General features: G+C 30.9%; 2 protein-coding genes and 1 pseudogene across 4 annotated transcripts; all 3 read right to left on the reverse strand.

The window, feature by feature from the left end:
• Positions 1-4,463: 4,463 nt before the first annotated feature.
• LOC133676593 (amine oxidase [copper-containing] gamma 1-like) lies at positions 4,464-7,800 on the reverse strand. Of its 2 annotated transcripts, none has more exons than XM_062098297.1 (4): positions 6,397-7,800; positions 5,828-6,004; positions 5,015-5,562; positions 4,464-4,933 (listed from the first exon to the last, which is right to left on the reverse strand). In XM_062098297.1, exons 1-4 carry the CDS (start codon positions 7,738-7,740, stop codon positions 4,723-4,725), a joined length of 2,280 nt encoding a protein of 759 aa, XP_061954281.1. In that variant the 5' UTR covers positions 7,741-7,800; the 3' UTR covers positions 4,464-4,722. The 2 variants fall into 2 exon arrangements, with proteins under 2 accessions (XP_061954281.1, XP_061954272.1); XM_062098288.1 differs by having other exon boundaries at positions 5,828-5,941; positions 6,397-7,799.
• Positions 7,801-11,935: 4,135 nt separating this feature from the next.
• Positions 11,936-16,185, reverse strand: LOC133676577 (amine oxidase [copper-containing] gamma 1-like). 2 transcript variants are annotated; one of them, XM_062098270.1, is made up of 5 exons: positions 14,743-16,185; positions 13,303-13,416; positions 12,636-13,085; positions 12,461-12,558; positions 11,936-12,287 (listed from the first exon to the last, which is right to left on the reverse strand). In XM_062098270.1, exons 1-5 carry the CDS (start codon positions 16,045-16,047, stop codon positions 12,074-12,076), a joined length of 2,181 nt encoding a protein of 726 aa, XP_061954254.1. In that variant the 5' UTR covers positions 16,048-16,185; the 3' UTR covers positions 11,936-12,073. The 2 variants fall into 2 exon arrangements, with proteins under 2 accessions (XP_061954254.1, XP_061954261.1); XM_062098277.1 differs by having other exon boundaries at positions 11,936-12,284; positions 14,743-16,184.
• Positions 16,186-19,623: 3,438 nt separating this feature from the next.
• Positions 19,624-22,726, reverse strand: LOC133681918 (amine oxidase [copper-containing] gamma 1-like; annotated as a pseudogene).
• Positions 22,727-23,596: the final 870 nt, after the last annotated feature.

The raw sequence follows: 23,596 nt of genomic DNA on the forward strand, positions 1-23,596 counted from the left end.
TATAATAAAAAAAATCATTTGAAGAAATATTATAGCAATTAACAATGTTTTAAAGAAAAAAACTACAAAGCTAAATTTTCAACCAGTTCAGTATGAAAAAAAAATTCGATAAAGATAATTTTGAAAAAAAATAGATAAAAAAAGACATATGAAGAAACACTGTAGCAAGGAAAAAATCATGTGGGGAAACACTATAGCAATCCACAATATTTTAAAGAATTACAAATTTAAATTCTTAATCAGTTCAATATAAAAAAAATTGATAAAGATCATTCTGAAAAAAACAAAACAAATCGTTAAAAAAAAAACCATGCGAGGGAACACTGTAGTAATCCATAATATTTATTTTAAAAAAACTACGAAGCGAAATTCTCAACATTGTAGCAATCCATATGAAAGAAACATTGTAGCAATCCATAGTGTTTTTTTAAAAAAACTACAAAGCTAAATTCTCAATCAATTCAATATTTTTAAAAATTAGCAAAGATAATTTTAAAAAAATATAAAAATGAAAAAAAAAAGAACTAAATTTTCGAAAAAAAAGGAAAAAAAATGGAAGACAAAAAAACAGGGGAAAATAATAAAACATTGGAAAAGCTAACTTTTATCAAGCATATCACCATGACCTGGTACAAAACCAAACTTCACTTTTCAACCTCCGTAATAGATATAATATAATAATAACTATGTGGAAAAAAACAAAAAGGTTATGTAGGGAACGAAAAAAAAAAAAAGGTTGCGTGGGGAAAGTTACAGTGCTTTCCTCACGTGTTTTAAAGTTTCTTACTAAGTGACATGTCCGCGCGATAACACAGGCTTGTGGTATATTTATATATTATCATGGATTTATGAAAAAAAATAAAAAAAAATTGTTATTATCCACAATATTTTAAAAGAAAAAACTATAAAGTTATATTCTCAACCAGCTCAATATTAAAAAAACAAAATTGATAAAAACAATTATGAAAAAAAATGAAAAAAAGAAGTTGACAATTTTGGAAGAAAAAAAAGCAAAAAGCAAATAATAAAAAAATGGAAAAAAAAACATGTAGGGAAAGTTAAAGCTAAATTTTCAACCAGCTCAATATTAAAATCATTTAAGAAAACACTGTAGCAATCTATAGTGTTTTGTGAGGAAATGTACAATTATAATTCTCAACCAGCTCAATATTAAAAAAAAATCAACAAAGATAATTTTGACAAATATAAAAAAAATGAAAGAAAAAAAACACGCAGGGAAACACTATAACAATCTATAGTGTTTCATAAGAAAATCTACAAATATAATTTTTAACCAGCTCATTATTAAAAGCAATAAAAACGACAAAGACAATTTAAAAAAAACATAAAAAAACTCATATGGGAAAATATTGTAGCAATCAACGATGTTTTATGGAAAAAAAAGCTAAATTGTCAACCAGCTCAGTATGAAAAAAATAAATTTGACAAAAACATGTGGGGAAACACTGTAGCAAGGCAAAAATCATGTGGAAAAACATTGTAGCAATCTACAGTATTTTAAATAACTACAAAGCTAAATTCTCAATCAGCTTAATATGAAAAAAATAAAATCGATAAAGATAATTATGAAAAAGTTTAATAAAAAACCATGTAGAGAAACAATGTAGCAATCTAGTGTTTTAAAGAAAAAAATTAAAAAACTAAATTATCAATCAGCTCAATAGTAAAAAAATAAAATCAACAAAAATAATTATGAAAAATATATATATATAAAGAAGAAAGAAAATTTTTGGAAAAATTTAAAAAAACAAAAAAAAAAGTGGGGAAAGCTAAAGCTAAAACTAAATTCTCAATCAACTCAATATTGAAAAAATAAATTCGATGAAGATAATTTAAAAAAGAAACATGTGGGGGAAACATTGCAGCCAAACAAAAACTATGTAAGGAAAACACTGTAGCAATCCATAGTATTTTTTTAAAAAAAAAAGCTACAAAGTTAAGTTCTCAACCAGCTTAATATATTAAAAAAAAACCCACAAAAACTATTTTAAAAAAAACAATCAATATTGGGTAAAAAAAATGTAAAAAAGGGAAACAAAAGTGAACAAAAAAAGCACGTGGGGAAAGCTATGGTGTTTTAAAGAAAAAAACTAAAAAACTAAAATTTCAACCAGCTCAATAGTAAAAAAAATCAACAAAAATAATTCTGAAAAAAACAAAACAAAAAAAAAGAAAATATGTAAAAAATGACAATTTTGAAAAAAAAGAAAAACAAATAAAAAAAAGATGTGGGGAAAGCTAAAACTAGATTATCAGTCAGCTCAATATTAAAAAAAATAAATTCTTTAAAGATAATTTTTAAAAAAATATGTGGGGAAACATTGCAGCAAAACAAAAACTATATAGGGGAAACATTGTAGCAATTCGTATTGTTTTTTTTAAAAAAAACTACAAAGATAAATTCTCAACCAACTTAATATAAAAAAAAATCTACAAAGATCATTTTGAAAAAAAAAATCATGAAAAGAAAAAAAACAATGTATAAGAATATTATAGTAATCCCCAATGTTTTTTTTTTAAAAAAAAAAACATAGTTAAATTTTCAACTAGTTCAATATTTAAAAAAATTAGCAAAAAAAATTTTGAAAAAAAAAAATAAGAAGTCAATTTTGGGTCAAAAAAAAGGAAAAAAAACATGTAAAAAAAAAGAAGAAACAAAAGTAAAAAAAAAACTGTTACAGTTAAAAACCTAGGCGTTTTAGAGTATTTGTTAATAATATTTCATAGCCAATCATTTTTAACATTTTTTTTACAAGAAAACGCTACTTAACCTTTGTGAATGATTTTAATATTTTTAATTAAATTAAATTAAAGTAAAATTGATCACAAAGATAATTTGAAACTAGCCAGCACATGCTACACCGAGGGTTAGAGTAAAAAAAAATCCAAACAAAAAAAAATCTAGATATTACTTAAGTATTTTGTTCTTAAAAAAAATAAGTATAAATTTAAAATTAGTTGTATATCAAACGATATTTTTATTTAACATTAAAAAAAACACATTAGATTAACTTGGGTCATTCTAAGTTGACATGCGAAAGTTGCGGGAATAATCTTGGAAAAAAAAGTTAAAAGATAAATCTCGAATAAATTTAATGTTGAAGAATAAAAATAGTAAAAAAAACAAATTTTTTTTAAAAAATAAATTTGATTCAACCAACCAAACTCTCGATACAAATCATACACATCATTGGATTCAATAATGTTTTTATTCTATAGATTATTTTTCATTTAACAGTTTTATGTGATAATAAAGTGCAAGTTTTTTTTGTATGTAATATTTTTTTCCAAGAGAAAAGAACCATGATAGGCATGTGAGACTGAGATAGCAAAAGTGAATTGTTGATAACAAATGGTGAAATTATATATTTTTTTAATTTTAAGTTAAATAACAAAATATCATCAATTACAAAACGATGAAATTATATTTTTTAAAAAAAAACACATTAAAATAAATAGACCGGATGTTGTTGCTTAACATTTCAAATTTATGATTCATGTCATAGAATCAAACGAGTTTTTTTCTTCGTATATTTATAGTAAAAAAAGGTAAAATGAAAAAGCCCAGCATCGCTAGCTTATGACCCAATATAATAGGCCTTTAGAAGGAACAACTAAGGCCCGTAGGCATTTACACTTAGGCCCAGACATTCGGGCTTGTTTTTTCTCTCATTTAAAGGGATGAATGACCTATATATCCTTTTTTATTTTCTAGAAAAAAAATAGACATACAACACATCACTCGATAAGATAGATGACGCGTCGTCTTCCAGCCAAATTCTGGCCACCACTTTGATGGTGGGAAAATCAAGGCTATTGGTTTTTAACCCAACAAATCTATTTTTCAACTCATTTAAACCCAAAAATCAATCCTAGAATATATAAAAACCAATCTAGCAATCCAATAAGCCCAAAAAGGGACTCAAATCACAAAAACAAATCGGATAAATTTTCTTATCTTCAACTTAAATCTGTTTTTTTAGGCAATATCAAAGTTGAAAACAATCACTATAAAACTCATCTCACCGAATGGAATCCATTGACACCAATTTCAACTATTTTAGTGGTCGAAATAGATGTAAACAATAACATTTTCTCTCTACGCCAGAGTCTAACAATCCTCTCTCTATACTCTCACAAGAAAGGACTAGAAAATTAGAAAAATAAACTTTGATATCAAAATTAATTTTTTAAAAACTAAAAGAATCGATCACTTATAAATCAAAACAGATAGGAGATCAAAATAAATATTTTATCACTACTTATTTTATCATCATTTTTATTTTGATCCATTATCCATCGATCCAACTATTCCTTTTAAAAAAAATTATGCAATTAAATATTAATTTGAATTTAAAAAAGCTTAATTGTGCTATAAAAAAAACTTGATAATCAAATTAAAAATTTAAGAAAAATCAACTATTTTAATCCACATTGATTCATTGATTCATAAAAGAGTGCACATTAAAATTGCTACACAGAAAATGCCACAATGCCTAGTGTTTTGTGCAGTACCATCTGACCTAGCCTCGATCGTAACCATAAAGTGGTCATAAAACAGTGCTTAATCCATCGCCGTCTCTCTTTTTTTCTTCTTCTTTTTTTGCGTGTTATTCTGAAGCATTCATCTACATTATTGATCTCAAGGTTTTTACTCTGCTACTGCATATATATGCAGATAGAAGAGCTGCAATTAGCTGTTCAAGCCGAAGCAGCAGGCTTGCAAACAGGCAAATCTTTTTCAACGTTAGGTGGGATACGGAGAATTGGGTTGCTCTCAAAGAAATTGACGGGCTTCAGATCAAAACTCGATGATACGGTTGGCATGATAGGGAAGTCCTCTTGGCACGGTACGTGATGGAAGCCTAATGTGTACCACAATACAATGTCCTTGTTCTCAATTGGACGATCCCTGAAAAAAAGAAATGAAAAATCAACATGGAGATCTCCAAGGAGTAATATTTTGATTTTTTATTTGAGTGGAAATCCATACCTCTCAGACCACACTGCAAGAGTGTCTTCACCTTGACTCTGGTAAACAAATAACCCACCAGCCCATTGCTCGCTCTGGTTATATGGAGTGACCCATATTTGGTTATTTGTAAATGCACCACGTTTTTGGGGAGGATCGTCATGATCTAGCAAGCTAGCAGCCGTGCCACCGGGAACCAACTTGTACCCAACGGGGTTTCCAACCCGAGTCCTTTTCATCGGGTTAACCACGTGGAACTCGGATGGGTCATAAAGCTTAAGCTGAATCTGTGCATCCTTTTCTGTCTTTGCCACATTTCTTATAGCTTTTAAGTAGCTCCTCCTCGGTGATTCTCCAGGTGAGGTCCGTTGCTTTTGAATGTTTACATTTACAAAGGAATTATCAGAGCCATCTATGTCCATGTCAAGGTAAAATGTGATGTAGTGGTCATGTATAACGCCGATTACGTTTTCTGACAATAGGGTGCCATAGAGATTTTGTTGACCCGGAACTTGGTTCGTGTTCACGTATGAGGTGCCTTTCACCATCAAAATACCACTAAGTCCAACCTGTGCCCAATTAATTACATTCTTTCTTGATTAGCAGTTGTTATGATTGCATAATGACAAATAGAAGTTCAAACGTGACATCCTCCAACTAGTAGTAGACAGTCGCATGATGATCAAGAAAAACTCCGACAACTGAAAGCTGTTTTTGCCGAACATATGTAGGAAATTCTAAAGTGGACTCCTTACATATACAATATTATTTCAAAGAACAGGAAATAGGATGTCCTCATCGCAGGAAAGAAAGACATTGAAAGTGGCCACTAACCTTGATTCTGATTAGCCCATCAGTTTGGAACTCCCAATCAACTATATAATCATAGTTCGCAACCGATGCTGCCATTCTAACCACTAGCGTCACCTTCGGTCTAACTTCTCTAATCTGCCAAAACAACATAAAACAAACGACAAACGGGAGAGGGAAGAAAAAAAATAAAGTCGACAGCTCAGTAACACGTCTACACGTACGACGATTTAATTACTTGGGCAAGGTAATAACTTAAATCTTCCATGTTAAAATAGGAAATTTACTGTCTCAATCCAAATAATATCATTTTAGATAAAAAAAAATTAAAAAATTTAACCTAGTATGCTGAAATTAATTTAAAATAAAATTCAACTCGAGTAATCATTTTAACATGGTTTGATAGGATTTACTTCCAAATCATTTTTAAATCAAACTTTATCTAAATAGAACTTTGATTTAAAAGGTTATCCACTAATTTATTGGATTGGTCAGTTTCTGGTAACTGTAATGATTTAGTTAGTTAATTTATATAAAAATGATGAGAGACTATGTTTGAAATAAATTAAATTCTCGGATCCAAACCTTCTTACCTCCATACCCGTAATTGGACTCTCCGAGTGCCGCCATCCAATATCACCTGCGTAACTCTCGAACACACAAACCATATGTGATCGGACATATGGAGTTCCATCGCCAGCGGCAAACACACCATCCATGTAATAAGCATTCCTAGGACAATCATTAAGTGGGTCAAGTGGCATGGCCTGCAACCCAAACCCATATTCACCCGCATCCATATACGTCTTAAAATACCATGCATCAGTGGGGTCCATGTAAGGCACAAACAACTCACTAGTATACCCTTTATACATCACATTCCTCATCTCCCCACTATCTGGGTCCCGGATCTTAGCCCGAGAAATTATCACACCAGCTCTAGGATCGGGTTTAAGATGAAATTCCCAGTTAGCCCATTTGACCAGGTGCTCATCTTCTACCGTAAAACTCGGCCCTTTTGGTTGCTCTATTGAAATTGGATTGACAAACATCACCTCGGGATTGATTTCCTGTACAGAATAGCGATAATCAGTGTTGGCTGCCTTTGGTATAGGTATATCCCTCCCCTTATCTGATATCTCCACCACTTCTTTACTATCCATATCAAGCAAAACAGTCAGCCCTTCTATTGGTCTCATGTAAAAGTTTGCAGTGCCCTTCATGGAGTAGCACTGCACCTTAATCAATCTCCTGTTCTCTTCATTTTCACCAAACCAACCTAAAGAGATCGGCAAGCATGCAAGGTCCTGAAGCTCAACTCCACGCTCGATGATTGTACGGTTGAAATCAGCGTTCGATAGCGGGGCCCATGTCGATGATGTCATGTCCTCTATTGTCATGGTGGGGTAACCTGAGCGAGAACCATTTTCTTGTACAGCCACCTCGCCAGTACTTATATCCACCGTTAACACGTATGATTTGCCAGCCACGCGTGCGACCACGGCTGCTTTTCTTGGTAACATGGAGTCTCCTTTTTTCCATTTAAGGACAAGTGTTTTATCTGGTTCTTCCAAGACTATAGAGTGGAAAGCACAGGGAGATGATGACTTGAAAAGGGTGTGCGATTTTAGGATTGTACGGACTTTGTTGATCTCTGAGATTGTTAAGGGGTCCAGAGGATGATGGGGAGTGTCTGATTCGTGGTTGTGGTGCTTGGGATTTGGTGGTTTCTCGAGGATGTTATCGGCGGTGGATGGTTTATTGATGGGCTGAAAGCGGTTCTTGGAGGTGCACCAGGGAGAGTTGGTGGAGCAATCGAGGAGGTCAGTGGTGGAGTTTGGTTGTGGAGCATAGGGGAGATGAACCCATGTGAAGAACAAGACAAGAGATACACTAAGAAAGATAAAGAGGAAACGGAGAAAATTTCTTGATTCCATCTCTTATTTTGGTTTCTGGTTATTTACTGTTAATTTGTTGTTTTGTGAGAGAGTGGAAGAGTGTGTGATATAAAGAGGAAGGAGTGGACATGAACAGCTAAGAGAATCTACATTAAAAAAAAATACAAAAACCGAGAAATTAAAAATAAACTTCAGTGGTATCTGAGAATTGAAAGGCGACAAAAGGATGACAAGTACCGTGCATTTAGGCGACAAAAAGAGTTTAACCAATAATTAAATGTGGGGCTTATCTCACATTTTGCTGTTTATTTATCTTTTATCATTCCTAGTTAATTTTTCTCTTTTTTGTCCGTGAGTTTTTATTTATGATCATTAAATTTTATTTCTTTTCAACTCGATCCTGGTAATTAATGTCGATATTGTTTTATATATTAGGATCAATTTTGATTTGTATGCTCTTTACATATAAAAAATGGCATAGAATATTCTAACGTTTAATATCAATTTTACAAAATAAAATTTTAGTTCTTGTTAAAAACAATTGAAAGATGAAGGGCCAAAATCAACATAAAAACATAGCATTTTTCATTTATATTACTCAAAAGACATGGAAAAAATCAATTTGGTCCTGCAAGTTTTAGTTTTAGCATTACTCGGTCCTTGTTCTTTTAGGTTTTTACAGTTTCGTCATAAACTTTATTTTTATTATGTTTTGATTCCTAGATGTTGAAAGAATAGAAAAAGTCATCAAAAAAATAATTAGAAAATGAATTGTTGTACATTCTATTAAAATAAAAAGGAGGGACGATGTATTGCTTGTATTTTTACCCTTTTGTTTTAATTGAATGGGCCAAGGCTTTTCACTTAGACCAGGCACACGAGTCCGTCCTTCCAAGCCTAGGTGTCCATGACATTTTTGTTAAATAGTCCTTAACTTTTTTTTTCTTAAGATTTTAGAATAAAATTCTCTTAAATAAATTTATTAAAATAATATTTAAAGAAATCCAATTATGCTCTATTTTTTTAACTATATTTGAGTTTTTTATGTTAATATTAACAATTATTTTGTGAATAATTGTATATTTTTTTAATATTACTCTTCATTTTCCCACTATACTCTCTCTTCATCCTTCTACTTTTTTTTTTTATGGTGTCCACTGTTTTTTTTTTAAAGAATGTTCCCTTTTTAGCAGAAAAGTACAATGAATATTGAGATCTATTTTTCGTTGTTTTCATTTTCATTTTTTCTTTTAAACTGAAGTTTAGACTCATATAGGATCTATAGATCTAGAAACAAGAGAAAATAACAAGAGGAATGCTTTGAATAACCATGACTAATATTAACAAAAAAAAAACTAAAATAAATGGTGTTTTTCTATAGGAATTGTTTTCTACTTGGTTATTCTAATTTCATAACATGTGTTAAAAGTTTGATGGATTAACCTGATTGAATTGAGATTTTTTATTTTTTAAAAAATTATTTTTTTTTAATTTCATCCTTCAATATTAGATTAATTAAGAATCAGGCTTTCTGATTTGTTTCAGTTTGTTTTCTGTAAGGTTATCTTTATCTCATGACCCGGGTCATGAATTTTATGGGTTATTAAGTTGACTTGGGTCATTTTACTATTTCTTTGTTTTTAGATTGAGTTTTTTTTTCAATATCATCATTCAATAATGAGTTGAATGGAATTGAGCTTCATCATTTATTTCAGTTTGCTTTATATCAATTTATTCTGGTCTCATGACCCGAGTTACGAGTTTGACATGTTGACTAGAATTGTTTTTTTAGTTTGCTTTCTATAAGGTTATCTCAATCTTATGACTCAGGTCATGAGTTTGGAAAGTTAATCCGTGTTAGCTCATGTTATTTTTTGTATTTTTTTAATTGATTTTTTTTTCAATTTCATCTTTCAATGCTATATTTTTAGTTTGCTTAAAAAAATACAAAAAATAACATGAGCTAACACGGATTAACTTTCCAAACTCATGACCTGAGTCATAAGATTGAGATAACCTTGTAGAAAACAAACTAAAAATATAAGTTGATTGGGGGTTGGATTTCATAATTTATTTTAATTTATTTTCTATAGAGTTATCTTAATCTTATGATATAGGTTGTGGGTTTGATAAGTTAATCTTGGTTACTCGGATCATTTCACAAATGACTAGAAAAAAATATGGTTATGTTTTTTAAAAAAAAATCAAGACAACATCTTTTCTTTTAATATTGAGACAACGACATATTAGATCACCTCAGACTTCGCAGTTTAACCTACTAAATCCGCAAACTGGATCATGAACTCCTTTAAGTTTAACAAATTTTTTTTTCAAATTTTTTTTACTTGATGATATGATAACAAAAATAGACGTTTACAAAATTGAGCATCAATCAAATATCGGATGTTTGTATGGAAATACAATTATCTCATAGAAAATAATTTAAAATAAATTATGAATATCAATTCAAAATCAACTAAATATTAAAAGATTAGATTAATAAAAAAGGTCCAAAAGAATTCAATTGAAAGAAAGATAATAGGAAGATGGAATTAAAAAGAATAAACAATTTGGAATTATTATTAAAACAAACTTGATGGTCAACCATGAAACCTCATGACCTGACTCAATTTTCAGGATGTGTTTAATATCAATTAATTATTGGGATATTTATTTGAGATTAAGATAATCTCATTAAAAAACTAAAATAAACTATGATGATTAATTTAAAATTAATAAAATAATAAATAATAAAATTGGAAGGAAAAAGTTTGGAAGGTAGAATTTAAAAAGGGGGTGGTTTGAAAAAAATTGAGTTGCTTCATTATATGTTTATAGATGAATAGTGAAGCATCATAATAATGTTTCGTAGTTTTTGTTTTGTAGAGAGAATAATTTTTATCCATAACATGCTTCGTTAATTAAGCAATCTAAATATATAGAAATTCTTATGAGGTATCAATTAATTCTTTCAGTAGTTCTCGTGGGGGGAGGCGAAAAACAATGGAATCTCACCGATATAATAAACAATTGTTTTTTTTTAAAAAAAGTAATGTACCGATACCGACATTTTGATGTCATGTTCTTGGAATCCATCGTCGTGGATGGATCAGAATCATTCCGTGGCAAGGAATCACCAGGATTCCAGATATTCATGCATTGCAACTTGCAACTTGCAACTTGCGAGTTATTTATAATTTATACCAGACATCCTTATTTCTCCGATTAAAAAGTTCGCATCATAAATGCGAATCGCTGTAGCTTTTATGCAGTGTATTTAAGGGTTTTTTTTTTTTTTGGGAGGAAAGTAGTTTATTTTTTTGAAAAGTAGTTTTTTTGAGAAGTAAATTTTGAAAAAATAAATTATTTTTTAATATTTGGTAGTATCATAGAAAGTAAGTTGTAAAATACTTTACAGTATTTGGTTATATTATGAAAAATGAGTTATAAAATAGCTTATTAATATTTTTTTTAAGTTTATTAAAATAATAAGGAGCAAATCTTACAAATTAAAAAGTTGAATGAAAATAGAATTAAAAAAAATATAATTTTATAAATTATCTCAAATAAAATAAATAATAATCAAAATATCAAATCTAACAGATAAAAAAATTAAAAGATGATGAAATTAAAATAATAATAATTAAAATTTTATAAATTATTTTAAATAAAATAAATAACAATCAAAAGAATGAGGACCAAATTTGATAGATAAAAATTTTCAATTTAAAAAATGATAAGTGAAAAGTAAATAACAATTATAAAAATAAGTACCAAACTTAATATAAAAATCAAATTAAATTAATTCTTAAGGGATGAATTTGAAAAGAAAAAAAAGATTCAAACAAAATATATAGCAATCAAAAGTTTGAGGAGCAAATTTGACATAATCCGTGAATAATATGATATTTTTAAATTTTTCACAACTTCTAGAAAGTGTTTTCCGCTCAAAATAAAAGGAAAATATTTTTCTGGAAATCAAGCCAAATTTTCCTTTGACATGAAAGTGTTTTCCGTAGACCAACATTTCTATTGGCAAATAAACATAGGAAAGTTTGGAAAGTGATTTTCTGGAAACTATTTTACAGAAAACAAACACAATCTAAGAGTAAAATAGAGATTTTTTTTAACATATTTTTTATTTAGAAAAATATTAAAATAATATTTTTTATTATTTTATAAAATTTATTTTTATTACATCAAAGACATCTAAAAATATTAAAAAAAATTAATCTAAACAAGTCGCACATCTTTTTTTCAAATTTCACTTAATTAATACAAGTTTGAGAGTTCATGCATCGACACACTCAGATATGTTTCATTACATATTCACGTGAAATAGAAAGGGATAAATGCAGCAAACGACAACTGATTAAGAAGAGGTAGCTGGCCTGCAAACTGGCAGGTCCTTCTCAAACATGGGTGCTGCCTTTAGAATTGGACTGCTTTCGAAGAAATTGACGGGCTTTAGCTCAAAGCTCGATGACACGGTTGGCATTACAGGAAAATCCTCTTGGCACGGTATGTGATGGAATCCCAGGGTGTACCACAACACAATATCTTTATTCTCAATTGCTCGGTTCCTGCTGGCCATGAAAGCAAGTCCTCTATTTAATTAGTTAAATTTGTAGCTTTAGATCAACAGTAAAAGCTCTTGCAAAAGATGGCAGTTCTCTTTTAATTTATAATGCAATGGAGCAGATATGCCGTGCAAGGAAGGGTTCATTTGCATGGGTGGGCAGAGTTTCCTCTGTATTACCTTTTAGACCACGCAGCAAGGGTGTCGTCTCCTTTGCTCTGATACGTGAAGAGTCCACCAGCCCATTGTTCATTCCGATTATAAGGTGTCACCCATATCTAGCAGACAATTTTTTTAAGAAACAAAAAAAACACTGAAATAAAGTGTCATATTCACATTGTCGTGGCATGAATACCTGATTGTTTGTGAAAGCACTTCTTAGTTGTGGAGGATCAAGGTGATCGAGCAAGCTAGCTGCATTCCCGCCGGGGACGATTTTGTACCCAGCTGGATTCCCCAACCTGGACCGTCTTGAAGGGTTAATAACATGAAATTCTGAAGGTTCATACAGCTTAAGCTTAATTCGTGCATCATCCTCTGTTTTCGCTGTGTTTCGTTTTGCTTTCAAGTAGCTTTTCCTCGGTGATTGACCTGGCAAGGTCTCCTCCTTAACTAAATTAACCTTAACAAATGTGTTATTAGTGTCATCAATATCCATGTCAAGATGGAAGGTAATGAAGTGATCATGGACAACACCGATGAGATTTTCCGAGATTAAAGGGCCTGAAGCTGCTTCTTGGTTAGGTATTTGATCCGCAGTTTGATGTGGAGTGCCTTTCACCATCAGCATCCCTGAAAGAGAAACCTGCTTTGAATAATGTGGTTAGCGTGAGTGTAGAACATTTTTATAAGGAACAGGGATAAAACTAATGGCTTAATAAACACGCCCATTTACACACTTCCTAGATTTTATCAATATTCACTGATCATGGAATGGACTGAGTGCCATCAATCCATCAGTGTATTATTTTCAAGCACCAAAAAAGAGAGACAAAACTGAAGTATATGTGCATAAGATTTACCGCAACATGGATCAAACCATCAGTTTGAAATTCCCAGTCAAATATGTAGTCATAGTTCCCCACCGACGCTGCCATTCGAGCCACGAGTGACACCTTTGGTCTTGCCTCTCTAATCTGAAAAAATCCCAGTGTTTGAAAAGGCATATATAGTTTCCTTTTAAGCGCAACCTTGAGCAAGAATGTAGCAATAAGATGTAAAATCATGGGCACAATAGACAATAGTGGATATCGCATTGGAACTAGTATTCGTATATATATATATATCTCGATTTGGCTAAATACCTGGAGGCAAGGGTTGAGGCATGTATGGGCTCGGATTGATTCTAGCCTAGTTAAGATTTTATCAATATTTTTTAATTAATTTTATGTAAAGAAAATTTGTAATTTTTAATTGAGGTATCAAAAAATTCTAAAAATTTACATGGAACCTTCTAATATAATGTTTTAGCTTGAGTTAAAATTTCAGAATTTTTGGAGAAATTCAAAAATTTGATAAAAAAAATCACAATTTGATCAGTTTTATGTTATTAGGTGTCATTTTCACTTCGACCATCAGATTGAGCTGAAATTTTACTAGAGATCTTAAAATATATTGAATAAAAATTGGTTCGAATTTTAGGATGAAAAGAGTTTGGTATTGCTAACAAAAAAAAATCATCAAATAAAAGTAAAACGACTTATTAAGAGTAAAATGATTATTTGTCATTAAAAAATAAAACAAACCAGTTCTTCCTTCCTTTTATATGTTGCCGACTAGGCAGAAGTATAATAGAAAAAGGAAAAAAAAAGGCGAGAGAGAAAGAGAGAAAAGTAAGGGGAAAACATAAAAAAAATCCAAAGAAAAAAAAAGAAAAGTGAGAGAATAACCTTGTAAATTTACAAAGTCCAACTTATAAAATACTAATCTAAGGAAGAATCAAGTGAAGGAATGAGGAATTGAGAGAGAAAAAAATTTAATTACTTTGTTTTTCAGTTGACATGAGATTGTTATTTTATCCTGGTTGAGGGGTTGCTACAATATCAATTCAGATTTGATTATAGATGTATTATATCCACAAAACATTGAAGGATATAACTTTAATAGTGAATTTATTTTTATTTTTACTTTAATTTTATATACTTACAACTTTATTTTTTAATATTTTGGGTAGTGTATTTCAATTAAAACTTTATTGTTAACTTTAAAAATTCATATACATAAATTAATAATTTATCTTTTAAAAAATTTATATATTTATTTAATACCCAAAATAAAAAAAATTTCTCGCGATTTTTTTTATGAATGGGAAGGCAGTTAAGTAAGCCCATCAAGCATATAGAGATTTTTCACGTCTCATTTCATGACATTTCATTTGTTCCTTATGCTTGTTATTTAGGGAAATACACAAAAAAAAAACACAGAAATGTATGGGCATCAACAATAATGTTTATGTCACTTACATTGAAACCATTGACCGGGATCTCCGAGTGCCGCCAACTAATATCGCCAGCATAACGTTCGAACACACAAATTATGCTCGGCTGAACATATGGTTTCCCATCCCATGACACAAATATTCCATCCATGTAATAAGAGTGCCTGGGACAATCATTTAGAGGCACAAGTGACAACGCCGTCGCTCCCATACCAAATTCACCAGCATCCATATATGACTTGAAGTACCAATTCTCGTCAGGATCCATGTAAGGCACAAATAACTCTGAAGAGAATCCTTTGTACATGACACTCCTAGGGACCCCGGTCTCTGAGTCGCTAACCATGGCTCGTGAAATCACAATGCCAGCTCGCTGGTCAGCCTTCAGATGGAACTCCCAGTTAGCCCATTTCACTATGTGCCCATCTTCAATTGTAAAGCTAGGCCCTAATGGTTGCTCGATTGATATTGGATTTATGGGCTTCATCTTGGGTGGCTCTTTCTGGGCCTTGAATCGGTAATCAGTATCGGTACCTTTAGGGACAGGAATTCCTCCGCCTGTGTCAGTGAATTTCACTACCTCTTTCTTGTCAATGTCCACTGTCATGGTCAGCCCTTCAAGTGGTCTCATGTAGAAATTGGGTGTGCCTTGGTTTGAGAAGCATTGGACCTTTATGATCCTCCTTCCTTCCTCATTAGGCCCAAACCACCCTGCTGATGGAGTGATGCACGTTAAATCCGATAGTGAGATCCCACGATTGATGGTAGACTTGTTCAACTCCTTGTGAGAGAGAGCCACTTGGATTGCCACCGAAATATCGTTCATCGTTAACATCGGGTAACCTGAGCCATGGTTGACTTTGTTGCTTGTGACCAGGCCCGAATCCAAGTCAACAGAGAGCACATGAGACTGACCATTCAACAGTGCAATCACAAGGGCTTTCCTGGGAGGGAGAGGATCACCTTCTTTCCACTTCAATACCAAATCCTTGTGAGGCTCCTCAAGCGATAGTGAGTGAATAGCTGGGAAAGAAGGCAATAACGGTGGATAGGTTGAGAGAATGGTCCGCACCTTGTAGATTTCTTGCATGGTTAGTGGGTCTAAGGGATGGTGAGGGAAATCTTCCATGTGGTCTCTGGGTTTGTGAATTCCGGTCTCCAAAACCGAGCCCAAGTGAGCACAGACTCTGCTCTTCGAGTTGCACGGCCATGAGGTTGATTGAGGTGGATCAGAGAAGACCGGCAGGTTTAAAGAGTACCATGAACATGTTAAAAGAAGTATAATTAAGAATAAGATGAAGGTTAAACGAAGAAGTGGAGGAGTTTTCATGGTCTCTTCTTACAGAGATCAGAAACGGAAAGGTAAAAGCTCTAAAATATGGGAGGTTCAGACTTCAGAGAGTTCTCTGTGCCAATTGGCTAAAAAAAATCTTGTCGATGTCCTACGTGTTGCCTCTGCCTACCGAATGTTTGTATTTTATTGAATTTTATCAATTTATATTAAGATAACCCATGAAGGGTAATATATTAAAAAAAATAACATTGACATATTAAAAAACTAAAAGTTAAGATAGATAGATGTACGGGTTAGAAAAAAATAAAAAAATAATTAAATCAACAAAACCGGAAAAAAAATAACTGAAAAATCCAAACCGTGAAAAAAAACCGATTAAAATTTAAAAAAACTGACCGGTTCAATTCGATTTTGGTTTTATAAGCCTGAAACTGAAAAACCAAACCGAAAAAACCAGAAAAAAACCAAGTCATACCGAAAAAACCAATCCAAACCGGTTTGAACCTGTTTTTGTCTAAAAAACCGAACCGAACCGAAACCGGTCTATTTTGGTTTTTTATAAAAAAAATCGATTTGGTTATTTTTTTTTATAAAAACCAAACCGAATAAAAAATAATCACCACTAAATAAATATTAAATTAATTAAAAATTAGATAATTTTTTTACTTTATAGAATTTTATATATATATATATATATATATATATATATTATAAGTTTGGTAGCTAGCCATAATTAACTCTATGATTTGAATGGGGCTGATGCTATGTTAAGGTACTGGTCTTGGACATTGCTGATGCTTGTAGGTGCATATGTTTCCAAGACAGATTCACGAGTGACTCAATGTTCCCAAGAAATGATACTTTAGTTTTATCTACCAGTAAGATCTAGAAACATACATTGCATTGGCTTTAAAAGTATAAATAAATAAGAACTGAATAATTAAAGTAGAAGAATTTTTTTAAAAAAAGAAGAAGAAGAAGAAGAAATTAAAGCAGTCATACCAATATCATGGCTTTGAGTTGGTCCATCGTAATTGATGTTGCAGCATCTTCATGCTTGTTAAGATCCGAGAGAATCTGCCGTTTTAGTTTCATGTGTTTTTGGCAGTGTAATTATAAATGCTTTTTAAATAATTTTTTATATTAAAATATATATTAATGATATTTTTTTATTTTTTAAAAATTATTTTTAACATTAGCATATTAAAACAATTCAAAACATATAAACCATATTAAATTTTAATAAAAAAAAACAAATTTAAATTTTTAAAAACACAATAACAACCCTCTTTCCAAACATAACCTAGAGCAGGTAAAAGTACATTTCTTGTCACGTATCAATGTGCTGTGCTTCTACTTTCAAATCTTGATTGATACCAAGAGGTCATTTTCATTAGCCGTGGAGCTGACGTTTCTTATTAAAAGTATTAATTTATTGTTTTTTAAAATGTTTTTTATATTATAATATATTAAAATAATATTTTTTATTTTAAAAAATATTTTTAAAATAAACATATAAAAATAATTCAAAATATATAAAAATAAATTAATTTTAAATAAAAAAATTAAATTTTTATAAAATACAGTTTACACCTGAATTTGCGGGTGATTTTTTTCCATTGTAATCAGGTTTTTTTTTTTTTTTACCAATCAACATTTCTCATTTCTGATGGAAACAATTAATGTAGCTGATATCGCAAAAAAAATGCATGAGCCTCACGTTATCAAAACCAAGATTGTCAATTCCATTTCGGTAGGTATTTTGTTTTTTCAATTGAAATGGAATGTTTCAGTTTCGGAGTGTTTCGGCGTGCTGTTTCGGGGTTGTACTGTTCATATATATATATATATATATATATTCAACAAACATAATTCAAATTCAAAATAAATTAATTATAAACTATGCAATACAAACACAATGCCAAACAAATATAATTTCAAAATTTAAAATATTTCTAAATAGTCAAGATTAAATAGATCTTTAACTTAAAGTAATTCAACTTAAACAAAATATCAAAATATTATAAAAGTAAAATATTTTAATAAAAATATTTAAATATAAAGTTAGGTCAATGTTATGAAGTGGCTAATGGAATCTAAAGCATCCCTTGTTTTGCTCAAATTCCTACAAAGTATAAACATGAAAAAAAACAACATGAATATAAACCATATATATTAGTGATAAATCTAATTTTAAAAAATTAATATCATTGTTAATGAAAATAGTAATAATAATTTTCAATATTATTATTAATATCATTACTATTGAAAATAGTAATGAAAAAGAGCTTTTTATAATCAGGTGGTTTAATTAATGAAATTGAGCAAGGTTCAATTTGATTCATTGGCTTTTTAAGAGCGGAACGGAACATGTGGAATGAAACCGGAACGTTTCGGGCGGAATTTAGCTGAAAAATCCGGAACGGACCGAGATTTAAAATAAGATGAAATTTGTTCCGTTTTGTTCTGTTTTTTGAATTGGTATGAAATGTTTTGGCCATTCCAAACAGAACAAAACAAAAATAAAACGAAATTGACAACCTTGATCAAAACAAAGCTGCCAGAATGCACAGAGCCACACATATCACATTATCAAAACAAAGCTGTCAAGATTGACAATGAAGAACATGCAAACGCTGCATATCAGAAAGAAAAAATCAAATGGCATGACAGATACTCAACGATATTTTCTTAAAGTGTCACCCAGAGAATAACTAATAAAATACGCATTAGTTACTCCTTAAGCAACAGTAATGTACCGATACCGACATTTTGATGTCATGTTCTTGGAATCCATCGTCGTGGATGGATCAGAATCATTCCGTGGCAAGGAATCACCAGGATTCCAGATATTCATGCATTGCAACTTGCAACTTGCAACTTGCGAGTAGCTAATACAAGAATTGGAATAGATTATTAATTATATGTATTTAAGATTTTATTTTTATATGTATTATAAATATTATAATTCAATTCAATTACGTGGTTTTAGATTTTGTTTTAAATATAAGAATTGGAATAGATTATTAATTATATTCCGGACAAGCTGTAAGGGATTTCATTAATATAAACATACGAGTGTGGATCAATGATTTAGCGTAATAAGCCTTGTTTAGATTAGACTAAATTAAAGGATTAGATTTATTTACTGTTTGATCTAATGGCTAGAATATTTTAGATATCATTTGAATTATTTTAAAAAAAAATAATATCTAACGAGGGATAATAACAGTAGAAAAAAATAATTGGGTGTACAAAAAAATAATTTGACCGTTTTTTCTTTGTCCTCTCACAAGGAAGGAGTGAAAAATCTAGATTATAAATTTTGATATCAAAATTAAATTTCTAAAAATTAAAGGGACCATTTACATATAAATTAAAAAGGATGTGAGATCAACTTTTTATATGAAATTCAAAACCATCACCTATTTTATTTTTATTTTCACTTTCATCCAATGACTATTAATTCAACTATTTTTTAAAAAAACAATTATACACTTTTTTATCCATCGCCGTCTCTCTCTTTTTTTCTTCTTTTTTTTTTGCGTGTTATTCTGAAGCATTCATCTACATTATTGATCTCAAGGTTTTTACTGTGCTACTGTATGTATATGCAGATAGAAGAGCTGCAATTAGCTGTTCAAGCCGAAGCAGCAGGCTTGCAAACAGGCAAATGTTTTTCAACGTTAGGTGGGATCCGGAGAATTGGGTTGCTCTCAAAGAAATTGACGGGCTTCAGATCAAAACTCGATGATACGGCTGGCATGATAGGGAAGTCCTCTTGGCATGGTACGTGATGGAAGCCTAATGCGTACCACAATACAATGTCCTTGTTCTCAATTGGACGGTCCCTGAAAAAAAGAAACGAAAAATCAACATGGTTGTTAAAAAAAAAAAAAGAAATCCACAAGTTGGAAATGTTGGAAAACTGGAGATCTCCAAGGATGACAAAAATTAATGGCAGGAGTAATATTTTGATTTTTTATTTGAGTGGAAATCCATACCTCTCAGACCACACTGCAAGAGTGTCTTCACCTTGACTCTGGTAAACAAATAACTCACCAGCCCATTGCTCGCTCTGGTTATATGGAGTGACCCATATTTGGTTATTTGTAAATGCACCACGTTTTTGGGGGGGATCGTCATGATCTAGCAAGCTAGCAGCCGGGCCACCGGGAACCAACTTGTACCCAACGGGGTTTCCAACCCGATTCCTTTTCATCGGGTTAGCCACATGGAACTCGGATGGGTCATAAAGTTTGAGCTGAATCTGTGCATCCTTTTCTGTCTTTGCCACATTTCTTGTAGCTTTTAAGTAGCTCCTCCTCGGTGATTCTCCGGGAGAGGTCCGTTGCTTTTGAATGTTTATCTTTACAAAGGAATTATCAGAGCCATCTATGTCCATGTCAAGGGATGTGATGTAGTGGTCATGGCAAGTGCGGAGGCATGTTAAAGGCTTAGGTGAGTTATAGTGCAAGTCAAGATTTTATTGATAATTTTTTATTAGTTTAATATAAAAAATTTCATAATTCTTGATAGAGTTATCAAAAAAATTCTGATAATTTTTATAGAGTATTTTAATATGATGCTTTAACTTGAGTTAAAATTTCAGAATTTTTAGAGAAATTCAGAAATTTAATAAAAAAACACAATTTGACCAGTTTTATATTATTGGACGTAGTTTCCAATCCGACCATCAGATTGAGCTGAAATTTTACGAGGAATCTTAAAATATATTGAATAAAATCTGGTTAAAATTTTAAGATGAACGGAGCTTGATAGTGTTAACAAATAAAATGATTATTTGCCATTAAAAAAATAAAACAAAACAATTTTTTCTTCCTTTTATATGTTGCCGACTGGGCAGAAGCATAATAGGCAAAAAAAAAAAAAGAAAAGGCGAGAGATAAAGAGAGAAAAGTAAGGGAAAAACATTAAAAAAAAATTCAAAGAAAGAAAATAAAAAAAAATAAGAAAATAACCTTATAAATTTACAAAGTGTAACTTATAAAACATTAATTTAAGAAAGAATCAAGTGAAGGAAGGAGGAATTGAGAAGGGAGAAATTTAATTACTTTATTTTTCAATTGACATGAAATTGTTATTTTATCCTGGTTGGAAAGTTGTTACAATATCGATTTAGATTTAATTATAGATGAATTATATTTTACAAAATATCAAAGGATATAACTTCAATAATGAGTTTATTTTTACTTTCATTTTAATTTTATATACTTTTAAATTTATTTTTTAATATTTTAGATAATATATTTAAATTAAAATTTTATTGGTAACTTTAAAAATTAATTAAAGTTAAGTTAATAATTATTTTAAAAAAAAATTAATTAAAAAATTTCTGACTTCGCCATTATGATCCTGTACAATGCCTATTACGTTTTCCGACAAAAGGGTGCCATGGAGATTTTGTTGACCCGGAACTTGGTTCGTGTTCACGTAAGAGGTGCCTTTCAGCATCAAAATACCACTGAGTCCAACCTGTGCCCAATTACATACTTAGCACAGTTGTTATGATTGCATAATGGCAAATAGAAGTTCAAACGTGACATCCTACAACTAGTGGTAGCGGTTGCATGATGATCAAGAAAAACTCCGACCACTGAAAGATGTTTTTCCCTAACATATGTGAAAATTCTAAAGTGGACTTCTTATGTATACAATATTATTTCAAAGAACAGGAAATAGGATGCCCTCATCGCAGGAAAGAAAGACATTGAAAGTGGCCCCTAACCTTGATTCTGATTAGTCCATCAGTTTGGAACTCCCAGGTCCCAGTCAACTATATAATCATAGTTCACAACCGATGTTGCCATTCTAACCACTAGCGTCACCTTCGGTCTAACTTCTCTAATCTGCCAAAACAACAGAAAGCAAACGACAAACGGGAGAGGGAAGAAAAAAAATCAAGTAAACAGATTAACATGGTTTGATAGGATTCACTTCCAAACCATTTTTAAATCAAACTCTATCTAAATAAAACTTTGATTAAAAAGGTTATCCAATAATCTATTGGATTGATCAGTGTCTGATAACTATACTGGTTTAGTTAGTTAATTTATATAAAAATGATGAGACACTATGTTTGAAATAAATTAAATTCTCGGATCCAAACCTTCTTACCTCCATACCCTTAATTGGACTCTCCGAGCGCCGCCATCCAATATCACCGGCATAACTCTCGAACACGCAAACCATATGTGATCAGACATATGGAGTTCCATCACCAGCGGCGAACACACCGTCCATGTAATAGGCATTCCTAGGACAATCATTAAGCGGGTCAAGTGGCATGGCCTACAACCCAAACCCGTATTCACCCGCATCCATATACGTCTTAAAATACCATGCATCAATGGGGTCCAGGCACAAACAACTCACTAGTATACCCTTTATACATCACATTCCTTGTCTCCCCACTATCTGGGTCCCGGACCTTAGCCCGAGAAATGATCACACCAGCTATAGAGTCGGGTTTAAGGTGAAATTCCCAGTTAGCCCATTTGACTAAGTGCTCATCTTCTACAGCAAAACTCGCCCCTTTTGGTTGATCTATTGAAATTGGATTGACAAACATCATCTCGGGATTGATTTCCTGTACAGAATAGCGATAATCAGTGTTGGCTGCCTTTGGTATATCCCTCCCCTTATCTGATATCTCTACCACTTCTTTACTATTAACAAATATTCTAAAACACATGGAAAAATATTATAGCTTCTTCAAGTGTTTTTTTTTTCTGTTTTGATTTTTTTTTGTTTTCTCATTTTTTTTTATTTTTTTTTGTGTTTTTTTTCGTTTATTTTCCTTTTTTTCCCCCATATTTTTTTTCCCTCATATTTTTTCAGGCTTTGCATGTTTTTTTTTCTTTTTTTCCTCAAGATTGTCTTCTTCTTTTGTTTTTTTTTATGTTTTTTTTCAAAATTATGATTTTTTTTAATATTGAAATAGTTGAGAATTTAGTAATATAATTTTTTCCTTTAAAACATTATGGATTACTACAATATTTCCCTACATGGTTTTTTTATGAATGTATTTCTTTTTTTTCAAAATAATTTTTATCGATTTTATTTTTATATTGAGCTGGTTGAGAATTTGCTTCGTAGATTTTTTCTTTAAAACACTATGAATTGTTACAATATTTCCCCACATGGTTTTTGTTTTGCTACAGTGTTTGCCCACATGTTTTTTTAAAATTATCTTCGTCAATTTTTTTTTAATATTGAGCTGGTTGAGAATTTAATTTTAACTTTCCTCACAAGTTTTTCTTTCCATTTTTTTTCATTTTGTTTTTGCTTTTTTTTCCAAAATTGTCTTTTTTTTATTTTATTTTTTGTGTTTTTTTTTGGAATTGTTTTTGTTGATTTCATTTTTTTTAATATGGAGCTGGTTGACAATTTAGCTTTGTAGTTTTTTTCTTTAAAACACTGTTGATTGCTACAGTGTTTCTCCACATGTTTTTTTTATTTTTTATGATTTTTTTCCAGAATTGTCTTTATCAATTTTTTTTTCATATTGAGCTGGTTGAGAATTTAACTTCGTATTTTTTTTCTTTAAAACACTATGGATTGC

The sequence above is a fragment of the Populus nigra genome, chromosome 1, assembly GCF_951802175.1.
Source record: "Populus nigra chromosome 1, ddPopNigr1.1, whole genome shotgun sequence".
Classification (NCBI taxonomy): domain Eukaryota; kingdom Viridiplantae; phylum Streptophyta; class Magnoliopsida; order Malpighiales; family Salicaceae; genus Populus; species Populus nigra.

What these genes read in the sequence shown, in the direction of transcription:
- LOC133676593 (XM_062098297.1), bottom strand. Translation starts at nt 7,740, where the DNA reads ATGGAATCAAGAAATTTTCTCCGTTTCCTCTTTATCTTTCTTAGTGTA. An exon ending in ATGGGCTAATCAGAATCAAG is followed by an intron (nt 5,563 to 5,827) that starts GTTAGTGGCCAC and finishes AATTGGGCACAG; the next exon opens with GTTGGACTTAGTGGTATTTT. An exon ending in CTTGCAGTGTGGTCTGAGAG is followed by an intron (nt 4,934 to 5,014) that starts GTATGGATTTCC and finishes TCTTTTTTTCAG; the next exon opens with GGATCGTCCAATTGAGAACA.
- LOC133676577 (XM_062098270.1), bottom strand. Translation starts at nt 16,047, where the DNA reads ATGAAAACTCCTCCACTTCTTCGTTTAACCTTCATCTTATTCTTAATT. An exon ending in ATGGTTTGATCCATGTTGCG is followed by an intron (nt 13,086 to 13,302) that starts GTAAATCTTATG and finishes TATTCAAAGCAG; the next exon opens with GTTTCTCTTTCAGGGATGCT. An exon ending in GTGCTTTCACAAACAATCAG is followed by an intron (nt 12,559 to 12,635) that starts GTATTCATGCCA and finishes ATTGTCTGCTAG; the next exon opens with ATATGGGTGACACCTTATAA.